Source organism: Telopea speciosissima, chromosome 8 (assembly GCF_018873765.1).
Source record: "Telopea speciosissima isolate NSW1024214 ecotype Mountain lineage chromosome 8, Tspe_v1, whole genome shotgun sequence".
Taxonomy (NCBI): Eukaryota; Viridiplantae; Streptophyta; class Magnoliopsida; order Proteales; family Proteaceae; genus Telopea; species Telopea speciosissima.
In genome coordinates, this window is record NC_057923.1 from 4,137,781 (window position 1) to 4,155,004 (window position 17,224).

Consider the following 17,224-nt stretch of genomic DNA (forward strand, 5'->3'; position numbering starts at 1 on the left):
TTTTAACATTGATGGATCATTCTGCCCCTTGATAGGATAGAATGATAGAAATGCCCTTATTTGAAAAAAAAAAAAAAACCCTGCAACTCATCTTCCCCAAATCGCTCCAAATCGATTTGGGGAAGATGAGTTGCAGGTATCTTTCAACCCATTTGCAATCATCTCTGCAAACCCCTTTGATTGAACCCATTTGCAATCATCCCTTGAAACCATTTGCGCCCAGCATTGATGCCTCTTCTAGACTTTGGAGGCAGTTCGAGAGAAATCTAGGGGTTTTAGTGTGATTACAAGAGAAATATGAGCTGAGATGAGTTTGGACATCCTCATTTGCAATATGCAGAGTTGGTGAAAACCAGGTCATGACGTTAATGGAGACTTTTTTTTTAAAGGGTTTTATTTTCTGAGGGAGGAGGATGTTGCAAGCTACATATTCTAATTCAATTCTTTATTTGACAAAATTATCATAAGCGATGGAAGTCGTATACCTTCATAGCAAGAAAAACCTGATCTTGGCGTCGCAGCTCAGCAAGAACGGTGAAGAGATCATTTTTAAGGAGGCGAGGGACATTTGAGGTCACTATAAATTTGGCCATTTTTAGGGAGGCATTTGGAAATAACCCTAAAAAAACAAATCAAGGACAAGAGATCTCTAACCGGTGCTGTGGCCTCTGCACCAACGCGGAGGCCAATGAGAACGCGCGCAGAGGCATTATGTAACAGGATGGAAGAGGCTGGGTGGTTATATTGTGTGCTCCTGTGTCAAGGCACAGGGGCTACACGATCAATCAGCGTTAATGGGCTACGGTGGAGTGCTCCGAATCGACCTCTGATCGTGAATGGCTGGGATCTATTGTAGCCCTTATAATGGGTTCCATAGACCATTACGATGATCCCACCATAACAGTCAGATCCTGACCATCCATGTGGGTCCTTAGCAGAGAAGCTAAATCTGAATTGCTGGAATGAAGAAAATGAAGTAATAGCTATTCACATTCATGTCAGTGTTTCTATCTATCAAAAAATAAATAAAAAAATGTCAGTGTTTCCGTCGAGATAACCGGAGCCGACGGAGACTCCGATGAGTCGCAGCGAATCGATTTCAGGATGGCGGAGAAGAAATAGAAGCTCTACTACAATAACGATTCCACCGAATACTCTGGAACTAGAAGGTTCCTCTGTTTCAACTTTCAACTCCCTCTGTATATTTCTACTTGTGTTCATGAGTTCGTCTCTCTCTCTCCTTTGGTTTTATCAATCAGTATTTAATTAAATATATGGTTTGCTCAGGGAAAACAACCCAATCAAGTGGATTTTTCAGAGGTTATCGACTTCAGACTCCTTCAATTACAACGGAGAAACATCTCCCCGATTCTTCAAACTTCAATGCGACTTCAATTATCCCGTTTTCTGTCTCGAAAACCATCCTGGTTAGTACTTTTTCCCTTTTTAATTGTTAGTGTTCTCTCTTCCTCCCCCTACTCCTTGTTGAATTTTAGCTTCCACGAATCACCAGTCACCACCCAAGTCGTTGAAGCTATTTTTTTTAACACTGCGAAGTGAAGCATTCCCCCCACCCTTTCTCCTTCCTTAAAGAGGGTGGTATTGCGGAATGAAACCCTAGAACTTCAATGCCAGACCAATGTATTGGACTACTGGTTTCATGGCTGCGGAATCACCATTCCACTCTAAATTTCTTTGGAGCGTCTGTAAGCTAATGTTTTAGAAACTAGTAGCAATTGTTCAAGATTCAAGAATGCAAGCATATTTCTTTCATCCTGATTTTTTCACCGTGCCAACCTGCCAGGCAATGCAATCAATTTGCGTCTTCAATTGATATCAACGATCAACGGTTCCTTTAATACCACCATTTTTACTATGAGCTATTTTGCATGTGGACATACATATTGATGTGTGAGATAGAGTCTAAACTTCTAAACCGAAATAAAATATTAGGTTTTAGAGAATAGGGTTTATCCAATAGGATAAGAAAACTTTAAAAATATCTATATATGGCAAAAGGTTATATGCATAATTGCCTTCATGGGCATCCAATGGGCATAAATACCCGGTCGAAATGACCAAAAGCATCCCCCCATTAGATTCATCTTCAATGCCCCCTCCCCTCCCGTGCACAAATCCCTTCCCCTTAGTATACTTATGTTTTTAGTGTATATATGTCACTTAATCTCCAAAAAATACTCAACCAACAACTGGACTCTAAATCAAAATATAAAGTAACCTATAACACCCAAAAATGTCACTAAAATAAGCAAAATTTGAGGATTTCCATCACACTCTATTGTCCTTATTTTGACCATAACCTCTCACATGTTACCCAGATTACTCAAATTTATGCTTTCTGTATGGGTATTTGAACAGCCTTTCTAAAGGGGCCACACTAAAAGGAATTAAAAGTTGTAGCCACAAATTTATTTATTTGGAACTTAGACAACTGGATTGAATTGTTTCGTACTTCAGATGAACTAATATATCAAGATTTAAGAGGAGACGGATGGTTTGTTATAATTAACATTAGAGATCTCTCCCTTGTAATCATCCTATCTGCATGTGTTACATGGAGTACTTAGTTGTTGACAAATTACATGTGTTTGGATAGAGTTGTTTTTTTATTAGATTCTGGTGAGAAAACCTAGAAACTAGAGGCTTTAAGATTAGTAGAACGAAGACGGAGTATATGATGTTTAATTTTAGTCATACTATGATGGATATTGATATGATGCGAATTGAGGAAAAAGAGATACCGCAAAGTGACTACTTTAGATATTTGGGGTCAATCATAAATAAAGAAGGTGACATAGAGGATGATGTGTCACAGAGAATTAAAGTGGGATGGATGAAGTGGAGAGGTGCGTCCAGAGTGTTATGTGACCGACGTATTCCTTTAAAGCTTAAAGGAAAGTTCTATAGGACTGTTGTACGACTGACCATGATGTATGGGGTAGAATGTTGGGCAGTTAAGAAGTATCAATTGATAAGCTTTGTGTAGCAGAGATGAGGATTTTAAGATGGATGTGTGGAAAAACAAGGATAAAGTAAGGAATGAACGTATAAGAGCATACTTGGGAGTTGCCCCGATCAGTGACAAGCTCCGAAAGAGTCGTTTAAGGTGGTATGGTCATATTCAACAGAGGCTTATGGACGCCCCAGTAAGGAGGAGTGATATGATCCCAATTGAAGGAGCTAAAAGAGCTAGGGGCAGGCCTAAAATGACCATCGGAGAAGTGGTGAGGAAGGACTTGCATAGTCTAGGTCTTGTATTAGGTATGACCTCGGACAGAGCCTATTGGAGGGCAAGGATCCATGTCACTAACCCCATTTAGCTGAGATTCTCCTGACGTGCTGGGCTGTGCGTCTTTCCTCTTACTATCTTTCATCTTTCAGCTTTCATTTTTCATTTTTTTTTTTTTCCCACCTCTCATTTCTTAGTTCTTACCCCATCCCACTTTTCCCATCTTGTATATTCCTTGTTAGTTAGAACTTTGTTTTCCTTACTATGTTCTGTTTGGATTCATGTAGCCGACCCCATTAAGTTGGGATAAGGCTGAGTTTGTTGTTGTTGTGGTGAGAAAACCTACTTGCTAACGATATATGCAATTTCATAGTAAGTTATTGTCTACACTAACTGTATCAATCTTTATGCTCCATTCGTTTTGTTGTTAAACCTACGGTATAGGTATACATAACACATCTAGATCCTCCATGGCCATTCCTTTCATTCAACTTTTATTGCGCACATTACAACCTCTAGGTCCCACACCCTAATTTTTACGCATGGTATTGTTGTTCATTTAAAAGCTACTTCCACGAAAAATAAATAACACATGACAAAAATTCCTTTTCTCTCTTCCCAGTTGACACCTCTCCTCTCTTTTGACTTTGTGCAACCATTGGCCCATGTTTGGGTCATTTCAGCAACTTAGAACGACTCCTCTGGCAATGATGGACTTTAAGCAAGGATGATCTCAATGACTTCAAAATTGAGGTGCTTCTATTTCTTTTCATGTCTTGGAATTGCCCCATATCTTGGCCTCCCATTCACTGGTGGGGCCTCAAGCCATGAAAAAATTCAGGGAAATAAATTACATGGTTATTGAAGGTTTCAGGTCCCCAACAGCCCATGAGCTTGGATCCTCTGTCCGAGTCCTCCTTTGGCTGAAGCCAATTGTGACCAAAGTCGGTTTTTGAGAGACACTTCACAGTTTAAAAGAGTAAAAATCATGCCAACTGCAGTTCAGTTTTAGTCTTTCTATGATTCTTTTTGTTATGTTTCAGCTTTAATTCCTTATGATTGAAGTCTTTGAGGACATAGCTGGTGGAAGCCAATGATTGTTTGGAGAATTCATCCCAAGTCACCCAATAATATCGATTTAGTTTTAAGGGTGAAAAGTCACCTGAAGAGAAACCAAGGATGAAGGAGAGTCAGGGATAGAGAATAGGAAATTGTTTCTATTCTTGGTTTCATTCCTCCCTCCCCCCTCCCCCCTCCCCCCATAGCTATGTTAAAATCTATTAATAGAAAGTAAATGCAAACAACACTCAACTTGCATTAGGTTGTCGGGCCTCCAGTATCTGATGTGGACCAATAAAAAGGGATGCAAGAAGCAACCAGAAGGGTGATGAACATAGAAGATCTGGATGCTTACATAACATATGGCTTGCCTGCTTCACCAGCCATCACGTAGATTGGCTGTGGTAAAAGAATTGCATGGTCATAACCATTGAAATAGTCTCTTGTACAGTAAAACATTGGTATTTGTATTTCAGAGGAGGAAGGGATCAGCAGGTATGGATTTTACTCTAGGGCGGAGTTCTGTTTATGGCCTCTGAGAGACTGTCGATCAAACACTCTACAACTGCAGGCCACTCAGGTTTTTATCGAGTTCTGTATATTCTGGCTCTGATTATGTGAAACTTCTGAGTCTGATATTCTATAACAGCTGGTCTCTCATTTTCCACCAAGTTGTTGGCTGTTATTGTTGGTCCTATATTTTCCATTTACTGATAACTTCTTGTGATTTTAATTGAGATCTTTTCGATAGCACCTAATCGATGTCTTTGAACTTCACCATTTTCAGGGTTCTATTTTATTCCGGGAGCATTGAGTATTGGAAAACAATGCCACTGGATTAGGGAGAGATTAGCAAGTTTCCCACAGCCTCCTAACAGAACCAACCACAATGCAATTTATGGGCCTATCCATGTTTTATTTACTGCAGCCCAAAATAACAAGTTTTTTGAGGTTGAGAGTTTGATCAGGGATGGGGCATCTGGGCCTTATTCTGGTGGCAGTAATTTAGAGTCTTGTAAGTGGCAATTTTGTGATGAAACTGTTGGAATACCATGGGGGAATTCAAGCCAATCAATTGCAGCATCTGTTCTTTTGTGGAAGCTGAGGTGGAGTACCCTTGAACTGCAATTTGACTGGTCAAAGGTCATTGGAAATTTATAGCCATCATCCTTTCTTTCACTTTTTCATATCCTCTGAGTTATTGATAGATATGTTTTGGTAGTTTGTTTTAGTAACTTGCAAAGTTGCAAGAAACTTTAGAATCATTTCACTGCAAGATTCATCAGCAATCAATATCTTTTTCATGGAAACGAACTGACAGGTCTCTGTCAGCTATCCACCAAGACATGTGAGATCATTACATGACGCCATGAGTTAACTTCTTGTTAGATGTTATATACGCTAATAAATTATTTATAAACATGGGATCAGAGTGAGAGAGCGGTTGATTGAATTAGACCGAGATTAAAAGTTCCTATGAAGGATTACTAAGTTGCTGAATGCTGATTATCAGCAGGACTCACATAATCATGAACTTGTGCCCTTAAGCAGGCATTTATGAATATGTGCATTTATGTAATTCAGGAATTAATACACCTCATGATTTATGTATTCTTTGAGTTGATGCATGTTCATTGTGCAGCGAAACTACGGTGTTTCTCTCCAACATGACCAGATCCCAGTGGCACTTTGTGAACTTGCTAAAAGAATGGCAGTGCAACAGGTAGAATTCCGCCCTGAAGCTGCAATAGTTGATCACTTCAGTTTAGGTATCCGCTAAGCAGCTCAGACATTTTCAAACCTAATTAGTATATTGAATAGATAATAGTACATTGTGATTTTTTAAAATTTTTTTTTTTTTTTGGATCCTGTTGAGTGACGAGCATCTTCCTTGGACTGAGTTGTAATAGCTGCATTTGGCATTTCATGCTTCATCAGGGGACATGCTTGGAGGCCATGTAGATGACATGTAAGCAGATTGGAGTAAACCTATAGTAAGCATCTGGTATTTTGTTGTATATTATTCTTTTCTCATGTGTATAATTTTCATTTTTGCAGTGCGGAAATTTATTATTTATTCGTTTATTTTCGTATCCCTCAGTTTGGGCTGCAAGGCTATTTTTCTACTGGGACGAAAGTCTACGGAGGATCCTCCAATAGCAACGTTCCTTTGAAGTGGTGATATTGTACTCATGGCTGGAGAAGCAAGGGAATGCTTCCATGGTTAGTATAACCGTTCAGCTCTTTTAGAACAAGATATGTTGGAAAATGATTGTGGCTACTGAAATCCACCACCTTCTAAAATTTTACTACAGAAGAAGTTAATATTATGTATCAGGTTAGAGTGTAGGGTAAGCATTTACATAGTGGTCCAAAGGCTGATATTGCATGGGGGGTTTGCTTGGATCACCCTTTAATGGATCCTTCTTAACAACATCTGAATCTGAAATGGGTTTACTTTAGGATCTGAAGTTCACATGCATCCAATTTCTTCCTTTCTTTCATTGTTAAACAATGACCAATGCAATGGCCTGTTGTAGTTAGGGTTTTGCCTTTGAATGTCTCTATATGCACCTCCTATGATGAAACATCCATGATTTCCATACCAACCGTGACCAAAACTGAGCTCAGCGATTCCTTTTTCAGTCTTTGCCCTTTGACAATGGGTTTGTGAAGATTGTAGTTGCAGAAACTTTAGGGATAAATATATTACCTTGAAACTGTTCTTTTGATTAGTTAGAATTTTAGTTCTTGATATTTTTAACAAAAGAATACATTTGTAGGGAGACTCAATTATTTTGAAGAATTCAAAGTTTAAGTACATCAAATGAAAATGGAAGTGCACATAAAGATTTTGACATTGTCATGCAGATTGAAATTATCATTATGTATATGTGGGCACTGTCAGTTTCTGACAGCAATGAATAATCACTGGTAATTGTGATTTGTGGGCACTGTACATTTCTACAGGAGATTTGAATAGGATATTTGTAATTATGTGAAAGTCACTGTATGGATAGTGATGTTGACAACATTTCCTTCAAATTTCAGTTCAACTAAGATGCCATGTAGCGGATATTAGGACATTTTTTTTTCTATAAATCATGTATATTTAAGAATATTGAAACTTTCATTTTGGATGCCCTTCTTTGGCCTCTTTGGTTTGCACATGTACAACGTAGGTCACTAAATGCACCAGTAAGGAGTTGTATGGTAAAGATTAGAGGAACTAGAAGAAAAAGGGGTAGGTAAACCAAGTATGACCTGGGGCGAAGAAGTGAGTAAGCACATGGATGACCTTGGTATGACTTTGAATTGATCTGAACGAGTGAATTGTAAAACAAGAGTAATGTAGCGAATGTCATTTAGTTGAGAAAAGACTAGTTAAGTTGAGTTTGACCTCATTGGACATGATTACTCTCGTTCCTTGATATTGTTGATTTTTATGGGCTGGGTAACATGTATTGTTTCATGTGTGGGGTACTTTATAGTGGTATGGCCTATGGTCTATTTTGGAGGAAAGGAACAAGTGGCTACCATGGTGGACCCCTTCAAATGGTTGAGGTAATATAACCATCATTGTCAGAACTTAATTTCTTGGACATCCACTTTGGATACATTTCATGCTAATTCTATCAACCCCATTATTATAATGGCCTGTGATCATTCATCCATTCTCCAATTCCCCAATGTTTATTAGGGAATACATTCCTCTTCAGGAGTCGCCACACATTCAACATTCTCTCTTAGAAACCACATCACATCTGGAATAAGAGTTACTCTTAGGAATAGTTCACAACTTGGAATCTACCTGCTTTGAGCCTATCCAAAGACACTCTATCACCTTGGAAGATGGAAATAAAGCATTGCTTCTCTTATAATATTAAAAAAAAAACTTTGCTTCTTAGACTGTAGCTTGCTCATAATTAGGTATTTTTATCTATAGTTGAGGAGGATGCAGCTTGCTCAATGATAGGATGCTTCATTCAGAAGTTAGGTGACTTTGGAGATTCCCCTGCCTAATCTAGAGGGTGAAAGCTATAACTTCATCATTGACACCTTGATCTAGAGTGCCAAATGTGGCTGACTTGATGCCTTTAGGGGTTGAGAGGGAAGTTTTGTATCCAGTGGCATGTAATATAGAAATGCTGCCTATAATTTTACATATTGGTCAAAAAAATTTCTACGGTCTGTTTAGGAAGCCTTTCCAAAATGGCCTAAAAAATCTGCCACGTTGTCATGGGTTCGAGTCGGGAAACAGCCTCTCCTTTCGCGTACATTATGACCCTCCCCAGACCCCGCTGTGGCGGGAGCCTCATGCACTGGGTACACCCTTTTTGGCAGATCAGATGGGGCCCAAGTTTTGTGGAAGGTTACCTGCCTACATGTCAAGTTTCAGCCCCAAATGGGGTTTGCCAAGTGGCAAAATAAGCTTTGAAAATCTAGGGACTATAGGAGAATGCATGGGACATACACAGACAGCTGAAAATTACAATGCATTGACATATGGGAGGGTATTTGAATTTGAGTTTGAAATTTGACACATGGCTAATCCGTGAGGTATACAACTAATCCAACGGTCAGTTGGCCAAAACTAACCATCAACGTGGTTCAAATTGGTGGACTGTATGGGAAGCCCTTCCAAAACTGGGGTGTGTATTGGCATTTTTCCCTTTTTATATAGCTTTTGCTCACATGGACCCTGTTCTCCGTACAGATAAAACAAAGAACTTTTTTCATTCTCTTTTCAATGATTGTCTTCAGGATATACTTTTTTTATGAGATCCTAAATTGGTAACAATCACGATCTTACTGAAGGTTGGTCTAAGAAAAATCATGATGGAAATAGTCGGGTAAAGAAGAATGGTCAGGAAGTTGAAATGGGAGCAAAGGTGAGATCCCTAAGTGGATTCATCACCTTGGGTGGAGGATTGTATGCATTATTGAGTCATCATCCATGATATATTATATATTTCTGAGTGAAGGATAGGAAGTTGCTGACTAGTCATCCTAACCCAGTCTTCCATACCTTGAAAGTTACAATACTTCTTAGTGCTGTGACCTTTCCTTTTGGTCATCTTGTTATGTTGAACCCAGGACATGGTTAGTGGGTGTTTGGTCTCTAAGACTCTAACATGTGAAAGTTAATAAGCTGAAAACAATTGGGTACAGCTACCAGTTGATATTGACCATAGTTGTCACATCGTCATGGTGATCCAAGTCGGTGGAGGGTGTCATGTCGATATATCGACATGTCGCCGCCATGGCATTGCCATGGCGATCATATCGACCGTGTTTTATTTTTTATTTTCTCTATTTTTAATGTCATTTAATATGCTATAATATATACCCTATAACATTAAAAATTAACATGAAAGTGTACTACTAATCTACTATGGTTTAATTCATGAAAGTGTAATATCCATTAGTGTATATGAAATCATGGATTATCAAATAATTGATAGCAATAGTCTTGCTGATAATAAAGTTGAAAAATCATGAGAGTTGAGATATGATTCATATGAAAGTGACTACAAAAGTAATAAAACAAAAAAACAATTACAAGAACGTAATTTATATTGAGTGAATAAAGCTAATAAACAACCCATCTAAATAAAAAAAAAATGCCTGATGTGAATATGTGATTGTGTATTAGTGTTTTCTGTTTGATGTTTTTTTAATTTTTTTTATGTTAAGGAAAAAGCATTAAAATAAAAAATGGTTAAAAAAAATTAAGTTTTATAATTTGTAACAACCATGTCGCCCGATATGGCCATATGTTGTGGTATGGCATCCATGGCGGCGCCATGGCGACGACATGGAGGCCATATCAGTCGATATTCTTACATCATCCATATCGGTGGTCGATATGCCCACTTCTCCAGCGATATGACGCCATGGCGCCGCCATGGCGTTGATATGGCGACGCCATGACAACTATGATATTGACAAACCTTTATTTTTTTATTTTTTTTTGGATTACCTGTTCTACCCATATCAATGTTCATAAATTGGGCCATGACTGTATCAGGCTGACTTGTTAAGTCCTCAGTCCTGAGTGTCAACTGTGTATTTGAAAATAAAGGAGTTTAAGATACATTCTTCACCTTAGTTATGTACTGACTTAATATTACTACCCATTTTGAGCATTTTTGGGGTTCCCAAGCAGATAGAAGCCTCCAATGAGACGCAAATCTCCTTCCATTTAAGATTAGTAAAATCTGAGATTAAGAGAGAAAGTATACAAAGAGTAGAGAAAACTGGCAGTTGAAATGGTGAGCCTAGTTCCAGTACTGGACTCTGAGTTCCACATATTGACAAAAGAGTGGCTGGATTGTCTTTCTTCTCTTCTCAAAACGAAGAGTATGTATAATCTTGGTTCTGGTTAACATCAGAAAGCAATTGAAGTCCTAAGCAATGCCTCAATAAAACTGAGAGATACATGGTTGAGTGAAGTCTAATGCCTGGCCTCTATCATTTACATTCCAATTTGTAACTTGTACTTCTAACTGTAGATTGTTGTAGGTTTTGATCTGATTATAGTCACCCACAATATCTTTTACATGGTTTGCTTAACTCTTGCTGGTCTTCTTTTTTGCCGGGGGTGTTATAACTCGGGTCACAGAAAGAAAATGCTTGAAGTTGAGCCTCTTATGATGCAGGCTTCAAAACAAGATGATATTACATCAGACGTTCAAGAATCAACATAAATATCAGATAAATCTTCTAGTTTAATGCATTCTAATCAAAATTTTGAAAATTCATTATGCAGTTGTCGGAGTTTGTTTCCTTGATCTGAGGAAATGAAAAAGAAAAAGGAAAGAAAAAAAAAAAGAATAGCAGATTGTGTTGGAAGTTCTCTCGTGATTTTATTGTGTTTCTCTCTCTCTTTTCTTTTTCAATGTGATGCAGAATTTAATGCTTATTTTGGTGACTCTGACTTGGCATCCATCTGGCTCAGTTTTTTCTTGAAGTGGACTGAGTTGGTCTCTCAGACGAGCTAATATGATGATAGTGAAAGCAATCTTTACACAGATGTGTACTTAGAAGACTTACTACTCGTAGCCACCTTCTGAACCAAGCCTCTGGTCTGAGTCTTCACTGCTGAGGTCGGAATCGCTGGCGGCAAGCATGACAAGTGATTTCCATGCATGTAGAATCTCTGTGGCGGGTCGCCTTCTCTTTCATTCTCTCAGCTTTCTCCACTGCTACCTGCGCTCTCTCCCAAATCTGCCTTGCTCGTGCAAAATCTGATTGCGCCAATTCCATCTCCCGCCTCGTTAGCTCCCTCACTCGCTCTGCATAAGCCTTCTCAATGGCAGCTAGTCGAATTTGCTCTGCAGCTTGCCACTTCAAAGCTTCAACACAACCATAGTTGGTGTTTCTGTTAAGGTCATGCTCACTGAGGTGTCTTGCCAGTATACAATCAGATGGCTGCCGAAATGGTTGAAGGCTGATGGACAACTGTAGGTCGAGCGATCCATCGCAAGACCCAGATGCTGTTGAATGGGACCTCTCAGAAGAACCTGACATCCGGGTAGATAGGTGTGTTGAAGAGGGTGAAGGGAGTAGTTGCAGTTCTTTCTGATCATCTTCTTCCATTGGAGAGTAATGGAGCGGAATGAGAAGATGGGAGCTAGGAAGGGTGAGATCCTTGGGTGGCAGAACTAGTGTCTGTATATACAAGTCCTACGTTGATTGAATTACTAAAATGCCCATGCACCCGTACCTTAAATCAATCCCTCAAGCTGCAAGAATGCTCGCTCTTCATGTTGTCTGGATATAGACTGGAGATTGTCAAGGGTAGGGGGATGGAGGGGTATGTTGGTCAAGACAGAAGAAGAGGGTTCAGAAGAATAATAATAAAAATATGAAAAGGGGGAGTAGTTCCGTTTTGGCCCAAAAGCCCAAAGGGATTACGGGCCAAGGAGGGAACGGATCCCGTTATTTGACAATGAGTGGCTTTTTGGGTTCTTGCGAGTTGCGTGAGCTCAAAAAGAAAATTGAGTTTTTTTTTGCCTTTTTGCCTTTTTGCCTTTTGGCCTTTTCTTTAGGATGACGAGGATGTGGGAAGGGGGTAGGTCAGTGCGTGTGTAATTATTACCTTGGCACGTGCGTTGGGCATATTGTGGCTATGGATACACTTTGTGGTAGGCCTTCTTGTCGGCCTCGGCTACCATTAGGGTTCTTAAATTTCTCATCATAGTAATAATTCCAAATAAAATCTCTAGCTACCAACTGTTGCCTAGTGCAGTTGGTGAGTCGTGGTGCGTTTCATGGTCATGCTCACCAGGAGGTCTTGAATTCAAGTCTCCTGGTTGGTACCTTACCCCCTCCCTAATCCCTATCTTCCCCTCTCCCACTAAAAAAAAATAAAATTTTCTAGTTTTTGTTTTTTGTTTTTTGTTTTGCTTTCCTATTTGACTAGTGTTTTAAGAATCAGGCTGATCTTTGGATTTCTAGGGTTAGGGCATTGGCAGCTTTTAGCCTTATTGCTGACCGAGTCTGATCAATTTCAAAATCCAATCTGAATCAAAACCGGTTGAGGTGTTGGGGTACAAAAAGAAAGAGTACATTAACACATATTGCTTCGTCGCATGATGAATGGTTTCCTATGAAGCTACGTAACCAGGTGGTTCGATCAAAAGTCATTGGTGTTTCAACTAAGCAGTTGTGGATGAATTGATATTTTCAAGTCGTAATCAGTTGGGGCTTATTTGTATTTAATGATTGTGATTTATTACGGTGCGAGATTACTAAGGTCGTATTTAATGATTGAGGTTTGAGTAGGGTGTGAGACTACTAAGGTCATAGAAGGCATGGAGTGGCAGTTCTTGTGACATATTCTCGAGCATCGGTCTTGTTGTGTTTGATGATTGTGGCTTGAGAAGGGTGTGAGACTACTAAGATTACAGTAAGGCATGGAGTGATAGTCCTTATTTACATTGTGCAGTTGTTTTTGGTCCAAATTTTTTTGTTTTACAGAAGTGCTTGAGTTGTGCCTTGAGGAAAGCAAATCTAAAGGTTACTAGTGCATTTGTTGGTAAAAATATATATATTTTCATTTAATTGAACTGTAATCTCAAAATGGGAAACTTGAACACTTCCATGAATATAGATCAATTTGATGCTCTCACTTTTGAACTTCCTCTCTCTTATCCTGATCTACTAAACATTCTACTATAAACTATAGCACATAAGTTGCAGGAATGGATGCTTGCAGCCATAGGCGCAGAAAGTTAATGCAGGTTCAAATATTATATATGTATAGATAAGGCTTACAAAATTTTTCTAGATACTTATCATTTTAGAATATCACAATATCTGCCTTGTGGCAGATTAAGTGGGAGTGGGACGCATTCTGTGGATTGAATCTACTGATGGAATTTTTTGCTTTCAAACTTGATATAATCAAATCCAATCTGTTTTTTATCAATCAAATGGTCGAATTGCCAAGTCAATCTTTCCATGTGGCAAAAATAGGTAATTTATACATGGAGGTCTCTCCTGATGAGCCAACTATGAATTAAGGATTCAAAAATCTGAATTGGAATACGTCGAGCCAATCCGATTCTAAATGGTCTATTCGATTTCAACCGATTGTGTTCAGTCGATTTCCTTCAAAAAACTAGGGTTTATGTGTATTTGAACCGATTTTGTTTTGGATTGGACCGAATTTGGGTGGAACGGATCCATGGAAGAAAAATTTTCTTTCTCGAAAAAAAAAAGGTCAATTAAAGAAGAATCAAAAGACAGAAAACTCCCCCAAACACCATAAGGGATCTTCGGAGGTTGTTACAATCTCAAATCGATCATATGGGGGTTGATCTCACATCATTTACAAAAGTGATTTTATTGTGGATTAATATGGTTTTGTGTTCTCTCACCTTGTACGTCGGTTTATGGGGTTGAGTTCCTCCAAGTTCGTATTAGATGTCAAGACAAGAAACCCTTGCAAGGTTCAAAAACTCGGAATCAAGATCCTGGCCAAAAAATGCCCTAACCCTAGTTTAATATAGGGAGCGACCGAGTTAGATCGACCTCGACCGATCTCAATTCGAATCAACCAATCTGGCCCATCTGATTCATAATTGTTAATCTTTGAACTCTTGCAGCCGAATTCAGATACAATTGGATCCTATGATTAAAGCTAACAAAGAGATTCATGAATAAGCATGATGAATACATGGGCGGCTAAGACACCACCCCTTTTCACTTTACCTTTTTCGTACTAAAATCAAAATATATATATTAGGCAATCAATTCAACACCGAAAAGACGATGTTATGATTTATATAACGTAAGTCCCTAACTAATTTCAGGTCTCATATGATATGGGGTCATATGGATCGGGTACGTTTGGTAGGTAAGACATCTACCAAAAGGATCCTTTGCAGCTCCCTGTCTGGGTTGCACGTGCAGTGTCGGACACAGTGAGGCATGAAAAGACCGTCTCACCCCTGCTCAGGCAAGGTGCTTGGGTAGGGGTAAGGCGATCTCTTCACGCCTCGCTATGTCTAGCGGTGCACGTGCAGCCCTGGCAGAGTGCTGCACAGGAGCCGGCTCCAAGACATCTACCATGGATTTATTTAGTTTGGAGTATTGGTGATGGTATCGGTGGTTGCCAAATCAATTTCGATACGTATCAAATCATATCAGTTCCAATTCTATATCAAAACAGCATTTTTTAAAAAAATAAAATAAAAAACACTATCTTGTTAGATCAACCGATTCATATCAATCATGTGTCGATATTGGTATCGGTATTGATCACGGTCAATATTGATATGAATCAGTCAATATGATGGCTCAGATACCAATTCCTAAAACCATGCATTTATCGAACCTAGATTGGGTGGCTCTATTTCATTTTAGGTATTGTAGGTATTTCCTTTTTTCACATGTGTGCATACATGCGAGCATGCGAGAAAGAGAAGAAATGGGAGACGGTGGGGTCAAGTTGTTTGTCAACCGGGAGAATAAAATTTGAAGGGGGGAAAGAACCTCACTATTGTAATATTTTTAGGGTTTATTTGGGTAGATATGAATGAGTCGGGATTCTCTACCCATGTGGGGTGGCACCCCACATGGTGAGGACCAATGCAGTGGAATATCCACCCCATTGGACACAAGATCAGAGGAATCCAGACCCTATCCCCATGGAGTGTTCAAATCTGTCCCCACATGTGGGTAGCAGATCTGAACTCGGATCAGAGAGAGTCAGATGGGTAGCGTTTCCATTTCATTGGCCCTCCCCAATGTGGGATGACACCCCATGTAGTTAGAGGATCCTTTAACAATTTGTTAGACTTAACACGATGTAGAGAAGAATGGAAATTGCACATACAATCACACTATGCGCACAAAGATTTACATAGTTCGACGAGGTTGCCTACGTCCACGGTGAGATGAGATCTGTTTCACTATCAATAGAGAATAGGGTTACCGTCGCTTGTTCTTCACGCCTCTTTCAGATTTGCAATACAGAGAAAGAACTTTCGCTACAGATTTATAGCGAAATCCTATACAAGAAATTTATCGAAATACACATATAATACCCATTGCAGCCCCCGGAAGCTCCACACAACTTTCTTTCATCAGAAATCAAGACACCAAAACCTCAACAAAACTTGATATGAAATGAAGCAAAAGTAAATCTGAGCAAAAAACAAAATGGAAAATTTTACGTTCTTTACCACGAATAGTTATGTAACTAACTCAAGAATATATTAATGTAATAATTAAATTATATTTTATTTTTTTAATCTAAAGTATCATTATACTTTTACATTACTTTGAAAAGTATCATTAGAATTTTTTTAATGGCATATAAAATTTAATTACCATCTTTAGTATGTTGTTTAGCTGATTACTTAATGAGTGAACAGTAACAGAACGATCATATTGCCTAGTTTGGCAGCACAACCCAATTATGTCTGCCATACAACTCATATAAAACTCACATTTGACATACAAAGTCAGTCCCACGGTACTATTCCCTGATTGTTTAGGATTCAGATCCTCTACTGTCGAGCTGTACGGCAGAACTCTACTGCCTAGACACAACAAGGCAGTAAATGACTGCCTTACCCCCACTTGGGCAAGGCGCTTGGGCAGGGGTAAGGCAATCATTCCCCGCCTTACTGTGTCTTGGCAGTAGGGTTTTGCTCGGCACCTCGACAGTAAAGGATCCAAATTGGATTTTCTATAAAATTTCAACCTAATTTGAATTTCTCATGAAGTAAAAGAGAATCAAAGTTTAAGACAAACAAAGGGAAGATGATGGGTATGCTAGTGGTATACCGTATACTAGCACCCTATGTGTCTATCATTCTCTTCTTCCCTTTTAGGGGTAAGAGAATCATTTCAAAGGGTGGAAGAGAGAGAGAGATAGACACATAGGGTGCTAGCATACCTACCCCTCTCCCATAAACAAAATAGGTTGGCTGCCATTGAAAATACCCAAGCAAAAATCCAACACAAATGAGCCATATGATGGAATTAGACCACCAAACTAACATATGGCTAATCCAAAGTGGATCCTACCTATCCCTATGGTTGGAACTTTCTAGATTAGGTGTCACTAACATATCTACCCCCTATTATGAGATGAGAGAAATAAACACAAGAAGGCGCTAGTTTACGCTGCACAGCTAGACAAAGAACTCATTCTCTTTATTTATTTATTGGAAAAAGGACTTTGTCTAAGAGTAGCTCCTGCAACTAGACTCAGTCTGCCATGAAATGACAATCTTGACCCCAGGAAAAGCAAAAAAACATGTCCTTGTTGATGCTTCCACGTGCACTTTCATTGGCCCCCCACGCTAACGCAGGAGCTACAATCCCGGATAGAAAATTCTCTCCCCTTTATTTATATGCTTATCCATTAGATTACAATCGATTGCAACTACTTAA

The 17,224-nt window shown here is 39.1% G+C and overlaps 1 protein-coding gene and 1 pseudogene across 1 annotated transcript; one reads left to right on the forward strand and one right to left on the reverse strand.

Annotated features, from left to right (window-relative positions):
• The first annotated feature begins 125 nt into the window (after positions 1–125).
• LOC122671148 lies at positions 126–8,152 on the forward strand (annotated as a pseudogene).
• A 2,781-nt stretch (positions 8,153–10,933) lies between these two features.
• LOC122671873 (protein indeterminate-domain 16) lies at positions 10,934–11,938 on the reverse strand. Its single transcript, XM_043869335.1, has one exon. The coding sequence runs from the start codon at positions 11,909–11,911 to the stop codon at positions 11,408–11,410; it is 504 nt and encodes a 167-aa protein (XP_043725270.1). The 5' UTR covers positions 11,912–11,938; the 3' UTR covers positions 10,934–11,407.
• Positions 11,939–17,224: the final 5,286 nt, after the last annotated feature.